The sequence below is a fragment of the Enoplosus armatus genome, chromosome 7 (assembly GCF_043641665.1).
Source record: "Enoplosus armatus isolate fEnoArm2 chromosome 7, fEnoArm2.hap1, whole genome shotgun sequence".
Classification (NCBI taxonomy): Eukaryota; Metazoa; Chordata; class Actinopteri; order Centrarchiformes; family Enoplosidae; genus Enoplosus; species Enoplosus armatus.
This window is the reverse complement of record NC_092186.1, coordinates 7,591,026-7,618,921: the sequence shown is the minus strand read 5'-3', so window position 1 is coordinate 7,618,921 and position 27,896 is coordinate 7,591,026. Positions and strand designations below refer to the sequence as shown.

The window sequence follows — 27,896 nt, the reverse complement described above, 5'->3', positions numbered from 1 at the left end:
AAATATTCGATCGCTGCAGGTAACAGTCCTCAGCACATCAGCCTCAGCCACACCAGGAGACAAAACTGGAGGCCTGTGAATGGCCTAGAGAAACATTTTGTCATGCGCAACGTTCACATGGCTGTGATTTGTAGCTTGAGTACTCGAAAGTGCAATACGGCAGATCTCTCTTATGATCCTCAGGTTTAGGTAATGCCTGTAGAGCTGTGGAAGTATCCTTTTTCTTACTACACAGCACAAGTGATGATGACACTGCTCATTTGTTCTGGTCTGCTGCATCTGATATACCGTCTCATATCTGCTGCCAGTTTGAAATAATGGTTTTATTAGCAGTCAGAGGGAGAAAAGTATAACTGATATGTCAGATATGACATAAGGCATGTGCCAGCTTAACCCCTTAATGTGTTGCACTACAAAAAAGGCCAATCTATGAAATAAGTTAAAATGCGTAATATATCTATATCAACAGCTCATACTGGTTGTTTTAGGACTAATCATCTTTGTGTCCTTATGTACAATAAAGTGAGGAACAGTACAAGGCACACATTTAACAGCTGAATTGTTACAAAGATATAAATAACCAACAAGAAGGAAAAGTTCATGAGTAGTGTGCTCTCCTCTAACTCTGTCCACTGTGCTTTCAACAACAACATATTCTGTTCTTCTCTGCAGCTTTCTCTCATGTGCCACTACTGATCTTTATCAGTGACCGGAGCCACAGCAGGCTCCAAGGAGTTAAAGTGTCAACATGACGGTTCTGCCCCGGCAACTGTGCGAGCGCTGATCCGTTTGGTTTGCACGGTGACACATGGTAGCTAGCAGCAGTCAGCTGGGTCACGGTGGTGGTGACCGTGGTTCACTGAAGAGTGTGTGTGTGTGTGTGTGTATCAGATGCTGTCTACAAAGCTGCCAGGGAACAGTCCGGTCCTGCCGTTCCTCTGCAGTGTGCCTTTGAACCAGCCGTCTTCCCTCTTCCTGTGAACAAACACAATGTCGCCCTCCTTAAGTTCCAGCTCAGCCTCGCTCTGGGGAGGATATGATACCACCACCCTGTACCTGGGGGAGGACAGCCAGAGACACAGTCAGTGACTGATACACACTGCAACAATGACAACTGATAAGTCGTGATACCTGTAATATAGTGTTACACTTCCTTTGAACGGGACAAATAAAGCAGCACAATCACAAACGCTTGAAGTCAATGTACCTCTCACATATGATGGGCCGTGCGTCATGTTGTTGAGATAAGAGGGAGGAGCACGGCTGGCGAGGAGGAGGTGCAATAGGCGCACATCCATCAAGGGGACTGCTCTTCCGATGGGAGGACTCTGGGGCTGAGGAGGATGAAGAGGCAGAAGCAGCAGCAGCAGGTTCGGGCTCGAGGCAGCCGACAGAGCCAGAGGGAGGGGATGTGTCAGGGCCCACGGCACCATGTAGCACCTCTCCAGCAGCAGCCTGTTCCGCCTCAAGGGTAGGAGAGGAGGGTGGTGAAGGGCGAGACTTCTTCTTATTGGAGGACAACAGCTTCAGAAGACTTTTCTTTTCTCTCTGAAACAGCAACAGCATTTCTTTTTTGTTAGAATAAGTGCAACAACTCCTGAAGCACTGAGGCACAAGTAATTTCCACAAACCACAGACAGGTATATTCTAGTGCCTGGAACTGTCTGCTTCTTTACCACTAAAACAAATAAATGTGGTAGGAGAATATTCAATTTTTTTTAGCACAGACAGGTTTTAAACTGTAGGTTAGACATGTGAAAAATCCTGACCACAGTCTGTTGCGAAAGACAGAACACACAACAGAAACAAACAGTGCATAATAATAACCTATCCTTGTTGATTACTATTGGTGGATCCTATCCATGTGATTAGCATCCAAATAAATGTCATCAGGAATTGCAGACACTCCAAACCACTACAAGGCATTTCAATCATCTGGCAAGTTAGTCAAATTTGATAGGGCTGAAGACAAATTCTCCACCATGATAAAACATGCATACATCTACTGAAAATAGCAACAGCAGTGGATAATTAGTTACAGATCATGTTAATTAAGCTCTGAAAATATTTACACATATCCAACCTTGACGTCCTTGTCCAGTCGGCAAGCGAGAGCTGTGCTGTTAGACGTGGGATTGAGAGCAGAGCTGTTCACGGGGCCAACGGGTACAGCGAGGACAGGTACAGGTCTCAAAGCATCACCCTCCAAGGATGCAGCGCTGACATTGGGTGGGGTCAGAGAGGCAGCGGCACAGCCCATTGCCACTCCAGCCCGGGTACAGCCTTGAGCAGGACCTGAGGAAGGCTGTGGGCACACTGCAAGGTGAGGGAGATAGGTCACAGTTGTTGCAGACTGGATGGGCGTCACTGCTGCTGTGGGCCGGTCCTGACTGTGACATGCAGCTGCAAATGGAACATCGAACAATATCACACATTTAAAATCCCTTTTGTACAACGATCCATATCCATTTTCAATCATACCAGTAAATTTACCTGTCCTGACTGCATTGCGAGCCTGATTCACAGTCATCTGGGAGCTGACATGCAAAGGGACTTTTGGCTGTTGACCCGTGGCTGTTTGAGCTGCTGTTACCACAGCTGCAGGTTGGGAGTTGGCAGGTACGGCGCTGGAGCTTACTGTGAGGGGTTTGTTGAAATCAGGACCTGAAACAATGGCCCCAATGGCAGCAGAAGAGGGACTAACGATGGTGACCCCTCTGCCCGCCTGAGTGCACAGACTCATGGGTACTTTGGGCTGGGTGCTCCCTGACGCTGTCCTGAAGGGAGAGGACATAAAGACGGGTAAGACCTAGCAGTCTGAGGCAACAGGAGAACATTAAACCAATCTAATCCTCATTCTAATCATAATTGTTTTTCTGCTCTTCTACCAAAAGTGTTGCCGTGGCACAATTAAATCATGATAAATATACTGTATATTTTATACAAATTTTCTAAAAAATCACAAACATGTGGAATTATTAACTTATGGCTATGCATCACAGCCAGATGGATGTGAAACCAGCCTTGTACATATGCGGCTGAGTGTACAGGATGTTGACAATAACAAATGACTGACCTGCTGACTGGGCTCATGTAGTTCCCAGGGAAGACTCCAATTTTGCCAGTGTGCATGGAGGTGCCCTTAAACCAGCCGTCCTGACAGCGTTCCAGCACCAGAAACATCTCTCCCTTCCTTAGTTCCAGCTCATCCTCCTTACGGGGAGTATAGGGGAACATAGCCACATAGCTAGATCCAGAAAAACAAAAACAGCAAACAAGGATGAGGAATTTCATGAAAACAAATTCACACACCCACACAAATCAACATGGAGCCAACATGGAGGATTTTCTCCCTTATGGTTTAACATTTTGTACAGCGTGCCATTTGTTCTGGATTTATCCCGCTGCCTAGCTGTACATCTGTCACCATCTCTTCTGAGACCCTCCAGCAGAGATTGAGCCCTCTGACCCAGAGAAAATCAGCACTAGAGGACAAAACAATTTGCTCTCTACAGCAGAGCAAGAACAGGCCTGGAACGGCAGCCAAGAAGATGGGAGTCTCAGCTGGGATGTTTTCAGTCTGATTTCGACGTTGTCAGGGGGAGGGAACATAAATGCCTCAGAGTCTGACATGCAAGCACAGGCAGACACGGAAGATGGCAAGAGAGCAGGCATGAGTGGATCTAATTTTTATCAGGTGTGTGGTGTCTTGGAGGAGTAATGAGGGTAAAGGTGAGGGGGGGGTCAAAAGTCAGGGGTGACAGAGAGGATCTCTAATGGGACCCAGGAGACTGTCATCCACAGGTTTTGACCCCTTCACCTGTGCACATGCTCACACGTTGCAGCCTCACACTGACAGCTGAGGGGGCCACAGACGGGCGAAGACTTCCCCCTCTGAAATGAGCATTTGCATTAAGGCCCTGGGCCATCGGTGCGCAAACCGCTTCTGACATTTCACTGCACATTAAAGAAGACTGCATATTTTTGTGTGGGACTGTTTTTATAACTCACACTGTGGGTCTTTGTCTCCCACTTTGGTCGCTTATGCTGGGGGAGGGTCTCTGTCCGGCAGCCAATGAATATGCTGCTCCATCAACGGAGGACTGTGGGGGAGGAGGGGGGGGCGGTGGGAGAGCATCCTGTATAAGAATAGAAAATCATATTAGTAGTTAGATAGGATTAACGTTTCATTACAATATCACGACAAACCGTCATTGATTTCCTCTCAGTATGAAGCAGAAAGACAAAAACAAGTAACACAAGCCCAAAAAAAACATGTTGCATAAGTGGAGAAACCAGTTCGTTTATGAGCAACAGAGAGGGAAAGAGAATGAGAGATCATCTGTCATCTGGGATATTCCCTTGGGTTTGCCGACACTAAGGGAGAGTCTGGTTTGGCAGACATTATGGTCTTGTCCCCGACTTCCCCTTGCAACTGAGAATCTCCTATTCTGCATGTTTGTTTGTTGCTAGGAGACCACATGGCTAGATGTTAAATCCATTGCAGGCTTTAATTGGGACCATATGAAAAGAAAAACATGTCTGTAGACACACTTCAGAGCAACCCTCAAACCAAGCATGAGTGGATTCAGCTTGACTCGCTTGTTTTCCCTTGTTGATCATCTGTAATGTCAAAAGAGACTCAAGCTTTTGACTCGAGGCTAATGATCGCAGCATGCTTTTAGGAGGGTCCTAACATTTTCTTTTGTGTGCTACTAGATTACAGGATTAAAATTAAGTCACCAAACTGCTATGTTAACATAAAGCACGATACATGCTTTTAGAAACAGTGAAAAACTAAAAGCTGAAATGAGTGCACAGTGTGTTCGGATGATGGTGAAGACAACTCCTATACATAGTCTTCCCAAGCTCAACACTGAGCAGCACAGTAATAGCTTCCATGACACAATGGTGGAGGACAGTGGCACTCAGACGGCCCTGTGGAATGTGTACAGGCCCATGTGTATGTGCGAGTGTCGATGTGCGTTTCGGTTCACTGCTGACGCTTGAGCTGAGATAATTAGGCTGCCTGCAGGCTAGAGGAATCATCTGTACAAAAACATCATGTAGGGTTCCCAAGTGAAGCGGAGAGCTCAACCTTTTGTGTACACATTCCTGCTCATTCAGAAACTCCACATGCCAGAGCATACACATAGACGAACAGGAAGTATGCCTGCTGTTTTGTGTGGGCTGAAGGGATTTCTTGACATTTTTAGTTGTAATGATTTTTTTTCCCCCTCAGCAGGAACGTGTCTGAAACATATTAAGAAGTCAATTTCTGCTTGAAAGATTACACCATGTTGTTGTCTTTATTGAGTCTGTTGACAAATTGTGAAATAATAAAGCTACTGTATCTCATTCGACATGGAATCCAGATGAACAGATTAGCATTAACACAATCTGCACAGCCTGAAGTGACTATGCTGTCTGTTGGCTGCAGATGGGAAGTGACATGAGGCAGGTCTTCATCATCTAAATAAAATCGCAGAGGAAAGTTATGAAGGTAATATTACTATGTGCATTGGTTCATTTAAGCCCATGTTTATAGATAATTTTATATAGTATAGTTTCATACCATTTTATTAACAACTCATATTTCTGCCATGTTATATACATTATATTATGCAATTTCATGTTGGATTAAAATAAATGTATCAAATGGATACAAACAATGACACGTGCACACAAAAATAATGTGAAATCTGTCTAAAAATAGCAACATACTAACTTTGAATCCATTACTCCACAAATGTTTTAACTGTTTTGTTGTTGTTTTGTCTCTTTGGCATAGTGTAGATTTATGAGACCTATAGAGGATTCCACCTACCACAGAGATGGATGTGTAGCTCGTCTCTGAGGGAAATGTGAAGACCGTTGCTGTAGTAACAGGACTACTAGGGGGCGGGGTCACGATTAGTCCAGTTGTGCAAATGTGTACCTGTCAACAAAAGGGAAATGTGGACCCTCATATATATCATAATGAATTCAATGTACAGGGCAAGCTCCACTCACTCATGAAGAATAAAGATGTGCTAAAAATATTCTCCCACTGTGCTGTCATATTGTATGTAAATCACTCTCACATGTGGGATTGCATCCTGGTGACTTAGCCGTAACCACAATGGTGGACTGGTAATCTGATTGGCCAATGGAAACCAGCTGACCGCCCAGCAGGACATGTCACTGGGCATATAAAGAGAGGGGGCTACTCCTACTGGTCATCCACGTGAGTCATAGTGGTGTCCTGGTAACAAGGCCATACTGTTGGACACACAATATCTCCCTGTAGCCTGTGGTCTCTCTCCATGCATGACTGCTCCAGACAGAGCCACCTCTTAAAGGTGAACCTTTCAGAGAGCAGACCAACCTCAGATTCAATCTTCACTGCTTCCTTATCTATTGTGCACTGGGTGTGCCGAGGGAAAGCCAAATGTAACAGTGTGTTCAAAAGGTGACACTGTTAGCGAAATGGCTGCCTGGAAACAAATGAGTAACACTAAAGAACAGGGCGGGCATGTTATGCTCATTAAAATAAATACATTTCCTTTAGAATTAAGGAAGAATGCCATCAACAGCAGCCTGTTTTCTTCCTCGTCTTGTCTAGTACATTGGTATATGGGAGGCGTGTTCATTTCCAAGACGGTCTACTCAGCCCCCTAGGCAACTGGGGCTTACCTTTGTTGTTTTTTTGTCTGGGTGTTGGAAGGAGAGAAGATGAGTAGAGGTGAAGGGGGAGCGGGGAGAGGAAAGAGGCTGCGCATACAGTGCCTGGAGAGTCTCTATTGTGTTTTTATTAAAACACAGTGATCTGTAAATCAAACGAATGGTTAGCTCTGTTGTCACTGTGGAGGATCACTTTACAGGTGCAAATATAAGTTTCTTTTATTCTCTAATGATTTGTGGGAATAGTCTGGAGTTATTAAAAAGGTGATTACACCTTCCGCATGGATAGAAGACTTTGATGATACATAAATCATATCTACATGAAACGTTTTGGTTTTAGAAAGGACAGATGATCCTCAAGACCCACTTTACTGTAGACGAGCACTCTCCTCATCTCCCTCTTACAAAGAAGCACATAAACACGACACTGGAGATGAAAGATTAATGATTGATCTTAATAGAGAGTTTGGGAACATAGCATTTTAGAGAGTCTGCAGTATCCAGACAACAGACAAAGTACGTTCAAGAGAAAAAACACAAAAAGGTAGAAAATAATGATAAAAAATAAAACCTGAGTTGGCTACAAGCTCCCAGAGCCTGGAAGTGGGACGACAACACAGATGCCGGTGCATACGATATGAAATCTGTCTCAGAATATTGTCAAAACACTAACCCGTCTTCATATTGTATGTCTTTATTAGACTAAATAGTGAACGATGAACTCATAACTGTTTAAATAACCATTATTAGTTGCACATTTTGGTTGAAGTCATAGAGAGCCTCAGACTAAGATAAATCAGCAGGACACTTGTCTTGTAAATCTGCATGTCTGCTGTTCTGACTATCTAGCACCAAGTCAAAGCCAATCTCCAGAGGCTGGCAACCATAAAACAGCTGTGAGTTCCTGTCACATCGAGATTTGGTGTGGAAACCTTGAGGGCTGTGCTGGAGTCGTTTTTGCGGACGAGTGGAGTCACGCATCCATGATTTCAAACGCTTGGATGAAGCAATGGCCTGTTTGGTATGATGGGAAAAAGGGAAGTCAGCCTAATTGCTGACAGAAGGAAAGTGGAGCCTTTGAAAAGCAGCAAACATCTTGTGAAAACAAAAAGAGCTGATGCTGGACTCGGTTTTTCCAGTTGCATGATTGTGTATTGTGTTTTACAGTTTTGCAATTAAATACCGCTGAACAGGATATTGACGAATCATAAAATGCTAAATGGAGCGTATTTGTTGTACTGCACGTTTCTGAGAATTAACTTTCTGTTTTTACTCAGTTCTAGGAAGGGACCTGCAATGCAGAAGCCACTCTCCTTCACCCTCTCCCAAACTGTGGAGTATCTTACCTGTGAAGGTGCGCTGCAGGAAAGCCCACCGCTGATCTCCCCAATTCGGGCAGCTGCTGTGGGGTTGCTGGAGCTGATGAGGACGGGCCCGCTGATCTCCATGGAGTGGCGCTGGGGGGGAGGAGCTAGCATGGGTTTGTGGGACATGGTAAGAGAGGTGAAGGAATGTCGCTTCTTGCTGTTCTTCTTCTCCCCTGCCCGCTGAGCGCCATTGCTCTGGGGCCCCGAGGAGGCCCCCTCACCAGAGTCTCCATTGGAGTCTGACGGCTTGTCCAACTCTATAAGCTGACGAGCTGCCGAGTTGAACTATGAGAGAGGAAGAGAGGCAGGGGGCAATGGAGAGAGAGTAGTAAGGTGGAAATAACAGATAGAGGGGAAGGAGTGAGGAGCTGTATTAAAATGATGATGAAAGCTGTCACTCTCTATGATAAAGGTGACTGTCAAGGAAGACCTCTATCTAGTTTATCTAGTAAGTAGAGATGGTGAGCAGCAGAATGATCCATCAGGTCTTGACACTGCACATATTAGTCTGGGGGAGTTGATGGTTCTAAGCCAGCTCTGAAAGTGCAGGCTTTGTGACACTTTCAGGCACCGTAAAGTACAACTGTTAGGTAAGAATCAAAGGAGTAACACTAAAAAGGTTTCAGTTAATCACAGGGTGTTCTCACTTGCTGTCACATGTTGCCCCAAGCAGCTCCCTCTACTTAAGACATAAAAGCTAAGCATTTCACTCCAATCCAGGAGAGAGCCTGTGCAGGTTCATCACTGACATGTCACCACAGCAAGTCAGTTAACCTCATTAAATTTAAGACCACCTTTTTTTTTTTTTTTTTTTTTTAAAGATTATTTTTGGGGCATTTTGCCTACATTGGACTGTGACAGCTGCAGAGAAGAGACGGGAAATGCGGGAGAGAGAGAGATTGAGGATGACATACAGCAGGGCACTGGAATCGAACCCAGGGCTGCTGCAGTAAGGACTCAGCCCTATTGGTATGCGCTCTACCAGGTGAGCAACAAAAGCACCTAAGGCAGTAAAAAAAACAATGACCTACATATTCAGTTGTTTCCAACCAAAAGAACATTTTGGGACGCTCTATGCACGTTTGTGATGGTACTGCATTTGCATTTGCTTATGAAACCTGAACATGAGTGCACACTATCTAGTCAGAGACAACTAAATATTCTATTCTGCTTCAGTAGCTTCTGCTGTGTATAAACAAAACAATTGGCTCCTGCTGTATGAAAAAACAATGTATAGCTTTAGACATAGTCTGCTTTCTGTTGCTGCAAAACTCTCACTCAGTGTATAGAAATATGAATATAAAAAGGATAGAATACATATGAAAGGAATAAAGAAAACTGTCACAGCTTTTGAAACAAATGCTCTTATTTAGACTAACCTCAACACACTTCAATCCAGTATCGTATTTAAAACACTATTCTGAGATTCTTTCATTGTGCCAAACAGGTTTTTTTTCAACAATTTTTTCAGCTTGCTTATAATATTCATAACAATAGAGTGCACACTGACATTGACAGCTTTTTAATGATGAAATGAAATCATCTTTAAATGACAAAGATTTACTTCATTCTGTCTGGCTTATTCCTAAAGCCTTTAAGTGAGACCTGTGGAGCTCAGAGAGGGACTGACTGTGACTGTCTAAATCTTCAAAGACACGTTCAGTGGTTCTATGAAACATACAAGCATTTCAAAAGGAAGAGAAGTATCATACACATGCAAGTATATGGAAAGAAGATTACGTTAAAAGGATCTTAGCAATTCTGCTGAGCTTCAAGGGGCACTTACTCCACTAATTATTGGTGGGATTTTAAGATTAAATAATCTATTTAGTATTCTTACCTCAACATATGAGATGGGGAAAATTCCAATTTTATCTCCCAGCATTCCCTCAGCCCAGTTTTCATCCACTCTGCGGATCACAGTCAGGATATCATCCTGAAAGTCAAGACAGATAGGGGCTCCGCATGAGGAAGAACCAAATTAAGGATACTGCTAACTAAGAGTATTTCTCATCCTCGAAGAACAAACACTGAACAGAAATAATGAGGTAGAGACAACGTTTATTAAACGGGACATGCCCAAGAGTAAAAACACTGTGTAAGGCATGACATTCTGTTTGGAAAACTACTTAGTAAGCTTGTTTCTGTTTTTGCTCATGTGGCATATAAACAACTGATGACAGAATACAAAAACATCAAAGTATGACCCAAACAGCTGGATAGACATAACCACTCAATTACTGTAGTTAAGCCGTGCCTTGCCTTGTATGTAATTCATTCTATCCAGCTTAATTACAGTTGTTCATCAAGAAGTCTGGCTTAAAATCTAAACCATTTCTCTGGGCGTTTCAGTTAACAGCCTTTATATTCTAACACGCACAAACTTGAGAAAATGAATGCTTAGAAGACAGTGTCGCTGTAATGAGAGATATTTTTGTTTTACTACAGTGACCACACGGCAGAACAGTGGGTGCTGTGCCTCACCTTGGAAAAGGGCAGACAGTCCTTGTCTGCCTCCTTGTCTTTGAGCTCAAAGTCATAGAGAGCTTTGCACTGAGGTGGTGGTTGTGGCAGCGGTTTGATGACCTGGACAAAGTTGGTGGGGAAGAAGCCATGGACTCCACCCATCTCCCCGTGATACCAGTTCTCGTCCACTTGCCGGCGTAGGATGATAATGTCACCCTTGCTGAACTTGAGGTCTCCTGGTTCCTTGCCATCATAGTTGTAGAGTGCCTTGGCACAAGGGAGCTGGGGTACACCCTGCAAACAGATATTGAGAGTAAGATGGGGAGAGGGTTGAGAGAGATGACAAGAATAAAGGCTAAGAGTTACACTGTATTCCAATTCTGTAGTGTATACTAATTTTCACCGGTCATCAGTTTGTAGTGGAGTCACATTGAAAAATGGGACAAAATGAAGTGTAGTCAGTATGCATACTAAATTTGCTTGAGAAACAACAAATGAAGGAGTTGTTCACAGCTTTTTAAAATTCAGAACAAACTGCAGTGGTGGCAAAAAAACAGCTCCAGGAAAAACAAGCAAACAAATAATGCAAGAATGAATAAACACAATAAAATAAATGATAGTCTCAAAAATAGTTTAAATAATACAGAATCACAATTTTGGAAAAAGTTTTTTGCTTTTTCTTTGTGACGTTAGTTCAGGTTTAGCTCTAGGATTCATATAAAATTAATCACCAATGGAAAGCACATATTTGACAAGCAGTGTTAGAGTCCAGTGAAATGGAAATTATTCAAGCTAAGGCCCAAAGACGCACTGTAACAAGCTGAATAACAGTTCGTATAAAAGCCACCAGATTTCAAAGCAGTGTTCACAGTCTTGTCACTCCTGAATCAATTAGAAACAAGGCCCTATGGGAAATGACAATTGTTGTTTTGGACACTGCAAACAAAAAGGATACAGAAATCTGTGAGTGTACGTTTTTACAGAGACAGTTAACTGTCGTGTTTGTTCCCTGATAGTGAAAAGGTCTATGTTGTGTGTTCACAGTTTTAGTGTGATGAGCCTGGCTGGTTGTGACTAGCTGACTAACGCCTTCAGAAGGCCCAAGGCTGTGTCCTTTTATCTTGCAGAGGAAGGTTTTGTATCTCAGCCTGCTAGCCTAGAGTCCTGAAAGGCCCATTCAGGGAATGACAATCCAGGGAAAGAGGGACAGCGAGTAGGGGGGAGTAGCAGGATAGAGAAGCATCAATGTACTCCATTCAGGGTGGGTGTCCATGAGGAAGGCTTCAGTCCAAACCAACCCCCCACCATTTATCCCACTGCTGTTAGACATCTTTCGCAGTGATCAGAATCACAAACACTATAAACCGACTGGATCTCAACTCTGGAAGTGAAAGTGTGGAGTCAACAAGGAGTATAGACAGTGATAAGGAAAATGGATAGAATTCAGGCAGACTGTGAGAAGGTGAGCCAGGGAGAGAGGGGTTAAAGCAGAGTTTGGAGCAGGCTCTGCAGTCTTGTTAAAGGCTAATGAACCGTTTAAAGGCTCAGAGGAGAATAAAAGTACAGAATGAGCCGTGATGGTGAGCCAGGGTGACATTACCCTGCTGCAGAGAATCACACAGCCTAAAGCACAGAGCCAATCGGTCTCTGGCTCTGCTGGTCCAGCCTGTGGGGAGAGAGAAGTGGGAGGAGGGGTACTGCAGCCCCCTGCACACTGCACTGGAACTGGGCCTCCTTTCAGGGGAAAACAGGGCTTTTGAGCCCACCCAGGCCTGGCAGGGAGTTTCGTGATGAAAATGCAAATGAAAGTGGAAGCTCTGCCATTTTTGTTGCAAATGACAGATCAGGTTCAAGCTACACAAAGCCAATGGGATCTAATTACATGGTAAATATGAAATGCTTGTCACCTTGAAACTGTGAAGTTTGTAAGCACTTGTTTGTACACCAAGGCCAAGACTTAATAAAACCTTTAGTAGTAGCACAGTGTTCAAAGTCAGCATTGTTATGTAATTGCTCTTGCACATGGTAAAAGTGATTGGACTCATAAAAGGTGTTAGTAAATAAAGTCTTGTATGTACAAAACACTGTATTAGAACAATATGTCCTTTCTATTAACTAGAATGACTAGGTGAGACTATTGGGAATTCAAGATTTCCCTGCTGACTTCTACTGAATTAGTAGCAATTAAGGTTTTTCCTGATGAAGTTCTGTACTGAACAACACAGAGCAAACTCACTCCTGGCAGGGTAATATGTTTTGGTCCGGCACTCTTAGTGCCTACTTCTCAGATGGTTTTTGATCTCCCTATCCTGGCCTCATAAAAGAGGGGTTGCCAGCAGAGGTATATTTCCATATTTCACTCGTCTAAACACAGTGAGAGGGAGAGAGAGAGAAAATCAAGAGAGATTGACTATAGGGGCCTCTAGATGTAAGAGGTGGTGTGGGTGTGCAAGACAGAGAAAAGCTGGGGATGGGTGATGGCTGGGGGGGGGTTAATATCCGGTTTGCGTCCATGGAGACAGTGCTGTTGTGTCTGCAGTGGACCAGCATAAGTGAGCACCATCAGTCCTGACCAAACATCCCCTCTGGAGAAGAGAGGGGATTGTGCATCCAACCGGAATGTACAGAAGAGAGCTAAAGTGAGCTGTTAAAGAGTTGCTACCACATAAATGCAATAAAAAGAGTCTCATCTCACGCTGCTCGCAACACAAACACACACATCACATAACATAACACAGATTCTCCTTGCCTTAATTGTTATTGTCTAAGACGGTAAGAGATTCTTACCTTAAGGCATGCGGGCAGTCAAAAACGGACCTGCCAGTGGCTAGTTTTGCAGAAGGATGACAAGTTTGCATCCCTGCCCAATTGTTCTAAACATCTGCAGTGAACACTTATGGAAGTAATTATACAGAAGCATAAACCACTGTTAGGTTTCTGTGTCAGCCTTGTAAAACCGCTAGCTTCTTCAAAGATTTAAAAAGTACATGATTACCCACAGCAGCAACACCCCACTGAGACCCTAGGTAACCAAAAGGCAGTCTGCAGGCCACAATAAGACTGTGGTTCTTTATTTTGAGGCCCCCAATAGGGCCTGATTATAATTCAGATTTATTACAATTATATAAGTAAGTCAATGTAAAATAAAATCTTTTACTGCACTTTTACACACTAATAAATACAATAATACCATCCAGCACTCCAGCTTTCTCAAACTGGTAGCACAGATAAGTGATTTGGTGACAAATATTTATAGTTTGCAGAATGACATGATAAATATGAGCATATCAGCATATTACCAGTTATGAATTAATGTTTTGAGGATTTAATGTGTCATTACCCTGTATCAGCTGCATACACAGAAAATGAGATATAATAGTTAATTAAGTAGGCTGCACCAGGCAGCTGCTTTCACAAACTTCTCACACCACATTTTGGAGTTGTTAGTAGTAGTAGAGTACAAGGAGGAGGGAAGACAAGTGAGTTAGAGCCAGGTCTTAATTTGTTTGTTTAGACAAGACCACAACAAGCCAGTCTGAGTACAGTGCCTCCTCTTACATGAGATTAAGTAACTTCAGCGGGGACAGAAAAGTCCCAGCAAAACACAGGAAGCCAAAGTTTGGTTTTGGATTCTCTGAAAAGCTAAGTTGCAAAGTGTTAGCATTCATTTTCCTTTAGGAGCTAGATGACTGGGTTGTGTTCAGGACAATGATTGTTTGTAAATCAGTATTCAAACATTAGACCCTCCACTTACTTCATTACATTTTCTCTTGCAGTAGAGAGCGCTAATGCGGTAAACTTACCTGTGTATGAATAAGTGACTGACAGATAGATACAAAGACAAAGATAGAGAAAGCGAGATGAAATGAGAGAGAGATTAGGCCCATTGTGCAGAGCATCAGCTGGTGTGTGCAATTACTCCTGTACTGTAGATAATGCAATTAGACCTGTGTGCTAAAGGGATTTGGCTGTTATAGTGTTCTCTTCCACGGCACTGGATTATAACTGAATTACCCAAGTGATCTGCTCTACAGCACAGCTAAATGTCAACAACCAGCGAGCAGACAGGCATAAAAACACAATGCATGCATGCATGTAGTGCTACAGAGGGAGGACTAGGTCAAATGGGGATAATTACACTGACAGCTTGCCTTTACACTGTAACGTTTGCAAGAGACGTTATAAAGACAAAGAAATAGGCGTACTGCAGGTCTGTTACAGATACAGTTTCAACACTATTAAACTGTGTGAACAAGGTTCAGATAATCAACCAGCTCAACAAAATCACATGAAATTATGAACCTCCATCAAACATAACAGCTTGTCTTTACAGCTAAAACGTCAATGTTACAGGTAACTTTTGCTCTGTCAGCAGTTCAAGGGTTGTGTGTAACCACAGTAGACAGAAACCTTTATCCCCTCTGTGTAAGTGCCAGATACGACTCCACTCCCATATGGATACCTCCAGGAGCTCTGCAGGGGATGAAGAATGAGCAGGGGGTACTACTGCCAAAACAGTGTGAGCAGAGTGGGGGTAGTCTGTCTGGTTTGCCCTTCCACAAACATTTCCAGGCCAAGACATGTCAGACATTCTGCCTGAGGGAGTGCGAGCAGCATCTGCCACACTGACCAGGTGGTCATAGGACATTTGCTGTTTATTACTAAGTCACTGTTTACTGAGGATGCCACCAACATCGTAACACAAGCTTTGACACATGATGGGAGTGAGGAATTCTGAAGGCATGGGCCATCTTGATACCATTAGAGCTGCATTAGCTTAAATTGATTCCTAATGGCCTTTTTAATGACCACTGTAGAGCAGGCTTCTTTCACTGCCTCCACCACACTGTCTAAGGACCTGAGGGTTTCTTGGTATAAAATGCAGGAACTGTGCTACAGACAAAGAGAGGCAGAGATATCAAGCTCATGAAAGCCAGTAGCCAGAAAGAGACTGTTTTAGATGTCTACAACAAAACTAACCAAGCACACAATGGGTCAAATCAAAACCTGTATTCCTGTATTTGTATTTTTTCATATTCTGTTTCTCTATTAACTGTTTGTCCTTTTCAAGGTCTATCTGCTACTATAATACTGAGAATAAGTTATGGGTCTTTTTTTTTTTATTGCTGTATTGCTGAGAAATATCTGTGTATTTAGGTGGCACTTCCTCATTGTTGGGCAAAACAATGGTGGTGAATGAGAGCTGAACATCTGTTTCCCTCTTGGATCAGCTTTTGAAAGTATCAGAACAAAATGTGGTGTTTCCAGTAAAGTATCAACATGAGGATCACCAAGAATTATTCAACCAAGAAAACAAATAAATACGATATGCTAAACTTTTACTCAGTGACATTCCAATAATGCTGTCACACAGGGACCATCAGATGAGCAGCTCCTGTCACAGCAGAACCTCAAGACACAGCTTACTCATCTGGAGCTGTTGTCTCCCTCTCAGTCTGAGACAAAAGAAAATGTCCATTCTCTGGTTTCTATGGAAACTCCACACATGAGCACTTTTTTTTGGCTATTTATGGGTCTCTTGACAGTGCAGTGAATCTTATGAAAGAGAGTCATTCAGAATCAATCCAGTGACCAGTTCTGGGAGAGAGTGTAGTGCAGGGCCCAGGGCAGTTGTGAAGTTAATGTGCTATCACTTCAAAGAAATAGTTTGACATTTTGGGAAATACGCTTATTCTCTTTCTTGCCAGGAGTTAGATGAGAAGATCAGTACCACTCTCATGTCCGTGCGCTAAATATACGACTACAGCCAACAGCTGGTTAGCTTAGCTTAGCTTAGCATAAAGACTAGAAACAGGGGGAAAGCTAGCCTGGCTCTGTCCAAAGTTGACAAAATCTGCGTACCCCCCCTCTAAAGCTCATAAATCACAAAAAAATATTTCAGGCAAAGGAGGAAGTCCTTCTAATATTATAAAAACCTTTACTGCAGAATCAGCCAATGCTTAAGTGTCAAACTCAACTAAAAACGAGTATCAAGCAGCGAACGTTCAACTTGTGCATTATATACCGAGTGGGGTTCTCCAATAATCATCTGGTTGTATTTAAGCCATTGTGGGAAATTTTATAAATTGATGAAATTTTTGTCGTGTTTATGGCATTTGACTGCATTTTGTGAGGAGGGAAAGAAGCAATAAACCATTCAAGCGTTCAGAGAGCTTTGCCCTATTACAACTCACTGTGTGTGTTTGTTTCCCTCACTACATAGCAAATGAGATCCCACACATTAGTCTACAGGCATGAAAACACACAGAGCAGTCTGGGTCTGCCAGATGGAAGCTTGGATCACATGTGAGAAGAACAGGAAGTTTTCAAAAGCCCTCAAAACTCTCCTGTTCCTCCTTGTGTTCCTCCTTGTGTTCCTCCATGTTCCTGGGTCAGTGAATGCATCTCTCATTTAGCCTAATTCACCTCTACTCCCCTGAGTGCCAGTTGCAAAACACATCTCAGGGGTAACCACACACTGACCCCAGCAACCTACAGTGTAAATACAGTTCCTGACCTTGTAGGTATATCCTGGGGGCTCATGGGAAACTGGGTGCTAGGCTCTCCCAACTCCAAGAAGAATGGCTTTGATCATACAGGCCCCATAAGGCAACCATGTGCAAAAGCAGGAACGGAACTACATTGAGATTTCTGTCTTAACCTGGTGGTGATGTTGGTGGGGTTTATAAAAACATTCAACACATGGACATACAATCAAGGCATTTCTGAGCTGAGTGCACTTAGTAAGCTATAGATTAGTCATCAGAAAGAACGCATTTTAGCGGGGAGTATGGATTTATGGGCGAGCGTATGCACACACTGTGGAGCTGTTACACATGCGGTTTTCATGAAGCTCTCGTGAGTTTGGGTGTGTGTGTAGGCTCTACTGTGAAAATGCAATTGCCACGAAACCACTTACACATGAACTGGCACATCTCTTTGTGTAGGCCTTATGTGTATGGACTGGTTTCTTTACCTGGCTGGCCCCAGATGAGGGGTAAAGGCCTGTTCTGGGTGGCCCTGGGATCACCCAGTCTGCTTGTCTGACTACAAACTGAAAGAACAGAACTCTTTAACTCTGTGCCAGTTCATACACTGGGCTTAAAACTGTTCTCACAGGAACCCACTCACATTTCAGAGCAGACAGAGAGAGCAAGGAAGCTAGATGCAAAATAGAAAGAGAAGGGGAGAGAAACAGTGTAAGATCAAAAGACAAAAGAATATGAGGCAGGGAGAGGAAGCAAGGCTTGCCATCCTGAACCTATAATATGGTTCTGTGACATAGACAAAACTTTGACATGTTAGAGGACATTGTCCACCTGATATTAATTTTTACCTGTAACACTCTTTGAATTACACAACCTTGGACCACACTGTAGAACTATTTAAATACGCTGGACTAAAGCCGAATTAATGTTGCCTTCCGCAATTGTAGTGACAACGTTTTCATGCCCTATCAGTGGTAATAGTGGTGTTAGCACCTAACTAATCAATAGAATATTTGGATAAAAAGCATTATTTCAATTGGCAAAGAGCTCATAAGAGCAGAGGCACCTTGATTTGTCAGGTATTCAATAGCCTGGATTAGCACTAAGAGAGAAGTTGCACACAGGAAGTTAGCTTGTATCTAAGCTACAGAGAGATTAGTTCACAAATGTCACAGTATCTGTGTATTGAGTACCAGTCAATATGAGCTGAATACTAAGCATTTCCCCACATTACTCTCCACTGTGCTGGTGAAAGCGTGCAGTGTCTGTGGCCTTTTGTTCCTCTTAGTCATTCAGGGTGAGCCACCTGCTCTGCTCTGCTTAGGCTGACTTCGATTTACGCAGGGAGTTGCAAGTTGAGGGGAAATTTGACAAGGAACTGGGCAGCTACCTACTCCGTAAGTTACTGACTCTCAAATAAAACCTGCTATAGTCACTGCTTTGTTGTCTCCTAGTTATCTTAGTCAAATGTCTGTCTGTTTCTCATTTGCCTGCTCATCTTTCAATTGTCCAGTGTTGCATGTCAGACTAGTGGGCAACTGAAGAACATTTGCTTGCATTGGCTGGTATTTGTACGCCTCTAGAGTGGACAAACAAAGCCAGGATATTGACACAGTACTGGCAAAGGGCCAAGGCACAAACACTGCATCTGTTCTCAGACTCAAGAAGCAGCACAGCACTGACCATTTTTTTCAGTTTCTTAAGAAAAGTGTGAGTGTGTTTGTCCATTCCACCCTCGACTCAACCCAGATGTAACATGTAGCTGCTAGATTTCCTTCATCTCCACTGAATGCTAAGTGAGGCATCACGTGCTGGAGAGAGTATCAAGGAGTAAATCTGAGGAGCTCAGAGTTTGGGGCCCTCACTAATTTCTAGTTCTTCTGCAAAGGTTGGCTGAGTGGACTGGACTACACTGTTACAGCAGTTACTCTATTTAACTAAATTGTGTCCATCCTGTTCTGACTGAGGCTTCAGGTTTGTGCTTTGCAGTTCAGTTTTTACTTTGCAGTAAGAAATGTAAAGTGTCAAAACAGGCCAAATTATATTCTGTGAGTAGAAAGTATTCGTAAGGAAACTATGCTTTTCATGCCTATCTTGGTTGACTGGTCATAAAGGCAAACACATGGGTAGAGCAATTTGACAAGCAGACTATTCTGCTGGCACAGACTTACATTACAAAAAATCCCAGGTTGCTGTGGTTACTCAGCCCACAGTAATACCATTAAGCACTGGGGAGAAAGGAGAGACAGATGCTGGTGCCTCGAAAACTAATCAGGATGCCCATATACATGGGAGCTAATGGGCCCCTTCCTTGGTATGATCAGTATGAAAATCACACCTTTCTCACCATGGAGAATAGAGATACAGGCTGGTTGGTTCAAACCTGCGCTGACATTTCAACATAGTGCACAAATAGATCTGTGACAACATTGACTGCACACCTGTGTTTCTGTGGGTGTGCACTGTAAAAGGGCCCTCACAGATCTAAAATCAGCATGTGACTCATTTAAACAAACATTGCTCTGGCTTGGTGAGGCCAAATCCACAGAGGGCTAGGTTTGCATAAAACACCTGGGCTCAAAGCGCATTTGCCTATAATCAAAACAGATACGATGGAATACGAGTGTGAATGTAATTTTAGAGTCAGTGCTTGTGGTGGGAGGTTTGTGCAGACACCATATGAAAGCCCCCAAACCCAAGTCTTTGTCAGTGCTCTCCCCTATTCAAGTCCACTTCACTAATTAATCACACGCCGTCAACAAGAGAGACCCCACACATGTGGAGTAGCTTAGGACACAGGCTTTCAGTAGCTGAGTTTTCAAGATTTGTGCCATTTTATTCCAAAACAAAATACAGATTATTTGTTTTCTAACATCTGTATTGAAAAAGAAACATCTCTTGTTTAATTGTTTCCGTAATTTATTCTACATTTGTGTTTATCTTTTTTTGGGTTTGGATTATTGGTTGGACAAAAAAAAAATACATCTGAAGATGTGACCTGGGACTTTACACATTTGTGACAGGCATTTTTCACTTTCTCCAACATTTTATAGAACTAAGCTACTAATTGATTCATCAAGAAAATAAGTGACAGATTAATACATATTGAAAATGTCTGTTAGATGCAGCTCGATATTGCTTTTATTAAATGATTATCTTCAAACATACGGAATCCTGCAATTCAGATGAGATGTAAGAGACATAAGATGTGGCTGGGTAGCAACACTGATAGTGTCGTTGTTACAGCATATATATGAAGAAACACGTAATTGCTTTGCATTAAAGTACGCAACACTTAATTCTCTGTAATGGATACCCAGTGCCTTTTCACAGCTGGGACAAAGATGTCACTCAGGGGACAAATGCAGATTAACTGCACCTCTGGGCCTCAAAGAAAACCAGGAAAATTTTCAGCACATGGCAGAACAGCAAACACACGCGGCTTACAGAAGAAAGGCCAGAGATTGGCGGAAAACACTCAAAATATTTGATAGAATCATTATTTTCGTCCATCTCAGGAGGTGGTCTTGGACCACACATTTTTCATGCAGCAGCAAGGTGAGCCAGAGGCTTGAAGATGCATCAAGAGCCAGTAATAGTTCTTGGGTCAGAGGTCAAACAACTGAAAACGAAACTCCCAGCAAATCATGGTTCTGCCTTAGGGATGGGAACTGAACACTTAACATGCCAGCAGTCAAACGGCCCATGGATGACCAATCCTGGCCAACCAATCACAACACAGGGTGAGAGGTCAAACTGCTCTGTTAAGGCCAAGCAGGTATTAGGGGCACCTTGGGAATAAAGGAGGGACACAATGAGACACATTTTCTCAAACAGCTGACAAAACAGTCAAAAGAAATAAATTCCAAACAAAACATTTGTTAAACAATTTGGTGTCAAAATATAGCACCCAACTAGTTGACATAAAAATACTGGAATTACAGGTATAAACTGCATTATATACAACATATATAGGCCTTATATAACAGCAAGCATGCTCAAAGTGGTCTGTAAAGCAAACTACTGATAAGAGCTGGTCCACAAAACATTTTCCCAAGGAACCTTGGCCACTGGACCACACATAAAAAAGAAGTGCTAAAGAAAGCCTTTCATGGGCTGCCACAGGTGTGACAGGACGGTGGTAAAGAAGGTCATGGCTGCTTCCCTTACTATTGTCATGCTGACAGGAGAAGAGATATGGACGGAGGAAGCAGGGGGGTGTGGGCCATTGGCAAATGTGGCATTTTTGGTTGGTGGACCACCCAGAGTTTAGTGTTAAAAACCACTGGAAATAACAACAAACATTAACACATCTTTGTTATCAAAACCTACACAATCAGTTCACATGAGGAACTAGACAATCCAAAGTGTCCAGAAAATGATGGCCAGATGGCTAGCACTTACAAGAATATGAAAAGATGTCTTGCTACAGCTGAGTCTGCCCTCTGGCTTTCAGGTGCAGAGGCACTGCATGAATGATTATCAACAGAACTACAGACTTTATGCATATGACAGACACAGGCCTCTACCATCCTTTCAAACCATCACCTTTACTTGTGAGTCGAGAACAGCGTTATATATCTAACAGCAAAAAACAGTCAGAAAGTACACATAAATACATGTTGACACTTCAAGAAAGTTTACGGAAGAAGGTGAACGTGAGCTGGCAAGTGGGACGAGACTAGACAAGCCCAATGTTTAGAGGAGAAACAGTGACCTGCAACTACTCATGGCATTCCTCAGAGACACACACACACACACACACACACTAACACAAAACATCCTTCTCCGTCTGGGGAAAAGAGGTTATAAGGAGACTAGGCAAGTCAACTCTTCCCTCTATGTGTCTGGAAAATCTTGAAAGGCCAAAAAGACAAAGACAGGCACACACCCATCGTTTGGGGGGCATTGTTAAACTACAATAAGGAGGCCATGGCTGCATCTTAATCACATGATTAGGTCTTTTGAGGTTCTCCTTGGGAATTACATAAACCCATACATGGAGGACAGTAATTTCCCACGGCATAATATGGCCACCTGCTCATTCACTGTATGTTTTCCAAAACATGTTAAGAATGTGAGAATTGCAAATAGATGTGAAAGTGATGATGAATGTGTTCGTCTATGTATGTTAGCAGTGAGATAGACTGCTGACCTGTTCAAGGTGCCTGTCCAAGTACCCCTCCTCTTGCACAATGCATGATGGGATAGGCTCCACTCCACTGTGAGCTTGTGCAGAATAGGTGGTATAGGAAATAGATAGACGGATGGATTTGCAATCTCTCCACATCGTTATGTTCCACTTACAAGTTGGTAGTTCTCTCTAATCTCTCATTATCGATCTGCTTTCTGGATACTTAAGTTAACCACGCTGCCAGAAACCATTTATTTAAAAATATAATTTATACTCTGCCACTGAAAAATTGCACTTATCAACAAGAAACAACCCGACTTGTGTGTATTAGGTAAATGTGTAAAAATACATAGTGGCAACCAGACACACAGGTTGCCTCACTAAATAACAAGTGTTTTGTTTCCTCAGAATGAGAGTCACCAGTCAGCAGTAAGAGGAGAACGGGAGCAGTGCCGACTCACTGTCTAATAAACTCTAATCTCATTAGACCTTTAACAGGCTCCAGCCTGGATTTAGACAGCAAGAGGGAGGAGGTACATGGCAGAAATATGGGAGAAAATACAGCTTGTGTCAGTGTCTCATAAGAGAAAATTACAGGTGGCTCCAAAATCCCTGACACGCACTGTCCAGAAGGTCATGGCTACTTGTAGACCTCCACGAGAACTACAGAGGAGGTAAGAGAAGAGTGTGAGCGTGTTGAGAGAGCAGGACTGAACAGACCAAAGCCCTCTTGAAAAATTCCCAGTGGAAAGCAGTAAGTATGTGTTTGCCAGTATGTGGGCAGTGTGAGGGTGTAATGACGGGGTTCTTTCGCGCAGGCAGAGGTCAGCCAGCCGGCCAAGAGGAAAGGCTTCAACAACAATATGATGTCATCAGAGAGGGCCGGTGTGACTCATCGACCTCAGACGAGGGAGGTGCGCAGGAATTTTAATGAGATACCTCTACATAAGGAACCCATAAACAACATTCTTTTTCTTTTTTCTTTTTAGTTTTAAATCAACTACAAAGAGATAGGATAAAACACACCACAACTTTACTATAAAAATAACTGGGAAACAAAAAACTTTGCAATGTCTTGTGGGCAACAAGACATTAGACAACTTCCTTCAATCAGCAGCAAATAATACCAAATTCAAGGCTGTGCTCTTTTGCTTCCTATTTGTTTCAAATCAATTCAGTGGATTTGGAGATAAGGAGAAATAACAGCAGGCGGAGAGGGCCGTCAAACTTAAGCGGCCTATAAAAAAAAAAAAAACTTTCCTTGTATTAAGCTCTCATTACCAAAGAAGAGATAATGACCTAATTACTTCCCAAGAGCTTAGAAAAGAATAGTGTCTCATTTCCCATCAACCAAACACTCAAAGACAGACACACATACCCACATCCACTAGGTAGTTGAGTAAAATTATTATTGTTAATTAAAGCCTTATTACATAAGCAGTATTGCACATATTAGAGCTCGAAATGTAACCTAAACTCTAAATTGGGTCTAATGCACAAAATCATTCAAATGAACACTAAAGCTTTTATGACAAATACAGAAATGATCATAAAAGCAGCTCTATTTTGAGTCTGTGGCAGCACTGGCTCAACTCTCCAGAGGATCATAATGATAACTGAAGACATCCACAGAAATCTCTCTCTAATTCTTCTCCCCTCTCCCTTGCTGGCTTCGACCCCTGACTGCCATGACTTCTGAACCCTGACCTTTGACTTCAAGACAGCTCTGATGGCTTTACTCGCCGCTCTCACACAAAAATACCATTGAGCTATCTGTTCTCAATCTGTGTGAACAAAATACTGCGTTATATGAGTCAACAGGGGCAAGAGGAAGACAAAACATCCATGTAACAGAGCACCATGGAGGTGAGTCATCAACCCGACTGTGAAGGGCCAGACAACCACAGCTCTACATTCAAGACGAGCCTTTTCATTCCCCTCATCAAAGAAATGCCAGGGCAGGGTGTCAAACAACTGCTGCAACCCTGGAGATGTAAGAGGAAGGGCAGAAAGCTGACTGTGCAAGGTTACTCACTAAACATTTGTCCCTTTTGGTCCCGACACCTTCACTTAACACTCATCAGCTTCTGTTACTAGTAGCCTTCCATACACACACAATCTCTCTTGGCCACTCTACACAGTCGGTCAGTCAGTAAGATCAGAGGGGACCCGAAACAAAACCCTGTTGTGCATCTGTCAGGCAGTCCCCACCACCCTCCCCTCCCAGCCATTCTCTGGCCATATAAGAAATAGGAGGTGGAGATCTGCTCGAACAGGGGCACGACACTAGAGGAGCTGTTTCAAGCCTTGAGATACCCCAAAAATCGGGGGAAAGACGACGAACAATAAAGAAGTGGGACTCAGGGTGTCACCCAAGGGCAGTGAAGCGCTCAGCCCCCATGGAGCTCTGGCCAGAGATCAGACTGGGCAATCAGCAAGCGCTTTGATCTCTGCCTTTTATGTTCTAAAAACGTTACACCTGCACAGCCATGTCTTTTCTTGTTCTCTGTCATCAGCAGAATGCGTCAGGATGCCAGAATAGACTTGAGAGTCACTTTTAGTCAATATCATGACATCCTACAATGTGAATGAAACAGCTTTTGAATGCACTTCACACACTCAGACAAAACGCTTTCATACACTGTGCGCATGGGGGAGGATAGTACCCTTCATGCCTACACTGAGGGATTATAATCAACTGTCAATCTTAAAAACATGGAGGGGTGAAATAATGTGGTAGTTTCAAGTGTCCACCTCTTTCTCTCCAACAAACAGGGCTTTCAGAATCGAGGGAAATTCCACAATGCACAAACAGCTTTGAAATGAGCACGAATCCTCTGAAGTGATTCTATGGCAAATGAGGCGGGTCCCCCCAGTAGCGATTTACTGTGAGGTCTCTGATCTTCGTACCTGCATGGCTAGACAGATACATAATCAGCGCTTTGACATTCCAATGATTCTACACAGGACCTTGACATCTTTTCATCTCAAATATCCTCCCTGCGCAGAGACTCTCACATTTTTTGGAGCCAGGTTTTCAACATGCAATTAAAGCAATACCATCGCCAATACTATCTTATGTGTGATTTGGGTATATTTACAGCATGAAATATTGTCAAATTTTGACAATTCAAGAGTAAAGACAATATTATTGACTTGAATTTTTTTCTAATGTTAACACGTTATATTTTCTGGTGTGGCAGCTCAGAGAAAATAGCACAGTCACACACAAGTGTGATTTTGAGTTTTATAACTAACACATAGCATCAGTAATATATTGGGTATTGACTTTCCCAGAGAGGAGTGTAAATACTAAAGAAAAAAAAGGAGTTTTTGTTAGAGGTAAGTGAGTTTAAGAAATTACGTTAAAATGGCACCAAAACACTGAAGCAAGACGTGCCATGACATTCATTGGCCTCAGCACCTGCTTTCAACTTGTGTTTCTACATAACCATTAGGACCAAAACTATGAAATCAATGAAAATCAAAAATCAAACCCATGTTTCCTTGGGCTTACAGAATTATTTTCCTATTTCCCTATGTTTAAAAGCTCATCTATCTTTCATTTGGTTAAATAAAACTGCTGCAACACAAGCTGCCAGCATTTCACGATTTTCTTCTGCTTCTCCAACTATACAACTCCTCTCCTTGGTACTGCAGATAAAACAACCACCCTGTAGCCCCACACTGTGTTTCTCACGTACATTCACACACAACTCTAAAGCAGGGATCTCGAGTGAAAGACAGACTTTGGCATACGGCATTGTCAGCAACTAAGAAAGAACGGAGAACCCTTCTTAGGGGAGAAGCCCGGCTCCAGTCGGCACAAAGAGCAGAATCATTTGTTGGCTCAACTATTAACTGCTCTCAATCACTGCCATTAGTGATGTTGGGCTGCTTGTCAACTGGCTGGCCTTCGGATCACCATGATAACAGTTAATCCGCAGCAAAGATTAGAGAGCCAGTAATGCAACATGCTGCTTTTAATCCACACAGATTTTCTCTGTTTTGTTTCAGCTTGACCCTAACAATGGGAAACACAGATTCGTGCTCACTGATCCATGTTGAGTCACAGTGAGTATACTAACCCGGACAAGGGTGCTCTTAGCCTGAGCTCGCTGGGGTTGTGCTCCTGGGGTGCCCTGGTCTCTGGTTCCACTGCTGTGCGCTCTGGCCACAGCTCCAGACGTGCCATTTGTGCAGACTCCTGCCCCAGGACCAGCCCTTCGAGGCCTCTGCTTGATGCCATCCAACAGGCGCACAAGAAGGATGTTGCTGGGGAGGTCATCCACGGCACACTCCACCAACGTCCGGCACTCTGGGCAACGCAACTCTCCACGTGAGCCTAGGATGCCTTGGAGGCATCGGCGGCAGAAGGTGTGCTGACAGGGAAGAACCTTTGCCGAGGCATCCAGTCGCTCCAGACAAACAGGGCACTCAAGCAAATCCAACAATACTGACTCGTCCATTCTCTGTGTGTTCTGCCACTACTTCAGCAGAAAGACATGATGCTGATTAAGGTTTTTGTTTGGATGCAGGACCAGCACTGTCACGTCACTCCCATACCTCGGCTGTGGCCATGGCATCTGCATCAGCTATAAAACAGGGTCAAGACATGCAAATTAATCCAGTGAAATAGGTCATGATATGCATACAACAGGCACCACATATGGCTGAAACTGTGTAGTGTTGCTTCATTTGTTGAGCATGGGAAATGTGCCATTTCAGTTGACACACAGTAAAACTGACAGATTTAACACTGTAGCCAAGTGATGAGCTGACAACACTGGCAAAACACAACGCTACGGTCCTGTTGTTTGTCGTTAAATTAACGCATAAGGGATTAAAGGTCGAGTTAATCTAATTTACTTGACAGCGGATAACTACACCTGGCAACTGTGATCTTGGCTCCCTGGAGCTTGTACAGTCAACACGCCATGACCGCGACAAAAAAAAAAAAATGAGAAGCCTACACCAACGACTCAGGAGTGAAAGGCTGTGATTTGTCTTTCATGAGCGAAAACATGGAGAGAGATTTACCAAGAATGTTATCAACTCACTTTATGTGATCAATAAATAAAATAAAAAACACTGCAACAAAATGAGGCACATAAAACCATTTAAATGCCGACATCACAAGAATAAATCTCAATGATAAAATCTAAATCTTCCAAACTTGTACAGCAATAGTATCATGTTACTCCAGAAAAAATGTCAATATTACGTAACATTCAACAGCGTGAAAAACGTGTACTGATACTTTTTATGACAGTAGTTCTCGGCGCAGTAGTGTTTTCTAGGTGAGAAATTAAAACTAACGTTGCCAATGTGCAAATTAAAGAAAGTTTGCTAGCAAAGACAACTCGCTAACGAGGGGGGCTACTTTAATGTTGCCACGGTTTAAGTAACTAACAAATACAAGTTTTCACAGCATTCTTACTTATAACAAAACGTTTTGTATAACTTCTCGGACGAAAGCAATTTATCTATAACACTTTAAATTCATTCGCCCACTATTCAGCTTACCTCTTCCAAAACACGACTCCTCCTCTTGTTGCCCCGTATCTCCCAATTTTTGCTTTCTTGCTAACGTTACTAGTTAGCAAGCTACCTGGAATATTCTAGCCACTTATCTGGAGTATTCACCAGGCAAATACTACTGTTATTCCGAGATAGACTTTCTTTAGAGGCGTACAACGCACAGTATAAACACACTTCTGTCAGATACTTAAGTAAAACCTAACATGAAAAGGACATAAGCGAGACAACGGAACTCCA

The 27,896-nt window shown here is 43.0% G+C and overlaps 1 protein-coding gene across 1 annotated transcript; it reads right to left on the bottom strand.

The window, feature by feature from the left end:
- Positions 1 to 484: 484 nt before the first annotated feature.
- Positions 485 to 27,896, bottom strand: sh3rf1 (SH3 domain containing ring finger 1). The gene is made up of 12 exons (XM_070909169.1): positions 27,645 to 27,896; positions 26,207 to 26,713; positions 10,515 to 10,790; positions 9,871 to 9,966; positions 8,010 to 8,315; positions 5,828 to 5,938; positions 4,012 to 4,139; positions 3,077 to 3,247; positions 2,494 to 2,777; positions 2,084 to 2,403; positions 1,208 to 1,548; positions 485 to 1,056 (listed from the first exon to the last, which is right to left on the bottom strand). Exons 2-12 carry the CDS (start codon positions 26,585 to 26,587, stop codon positions 888 to 890), a joined length of 2,583 nt encoding a protein of 860 aa, XP_070765270.1. The 5' UTR covers positions 26,588 to 26,713; positions 27,645 to 27,896; the 3' UTR covers positions 485 to 887.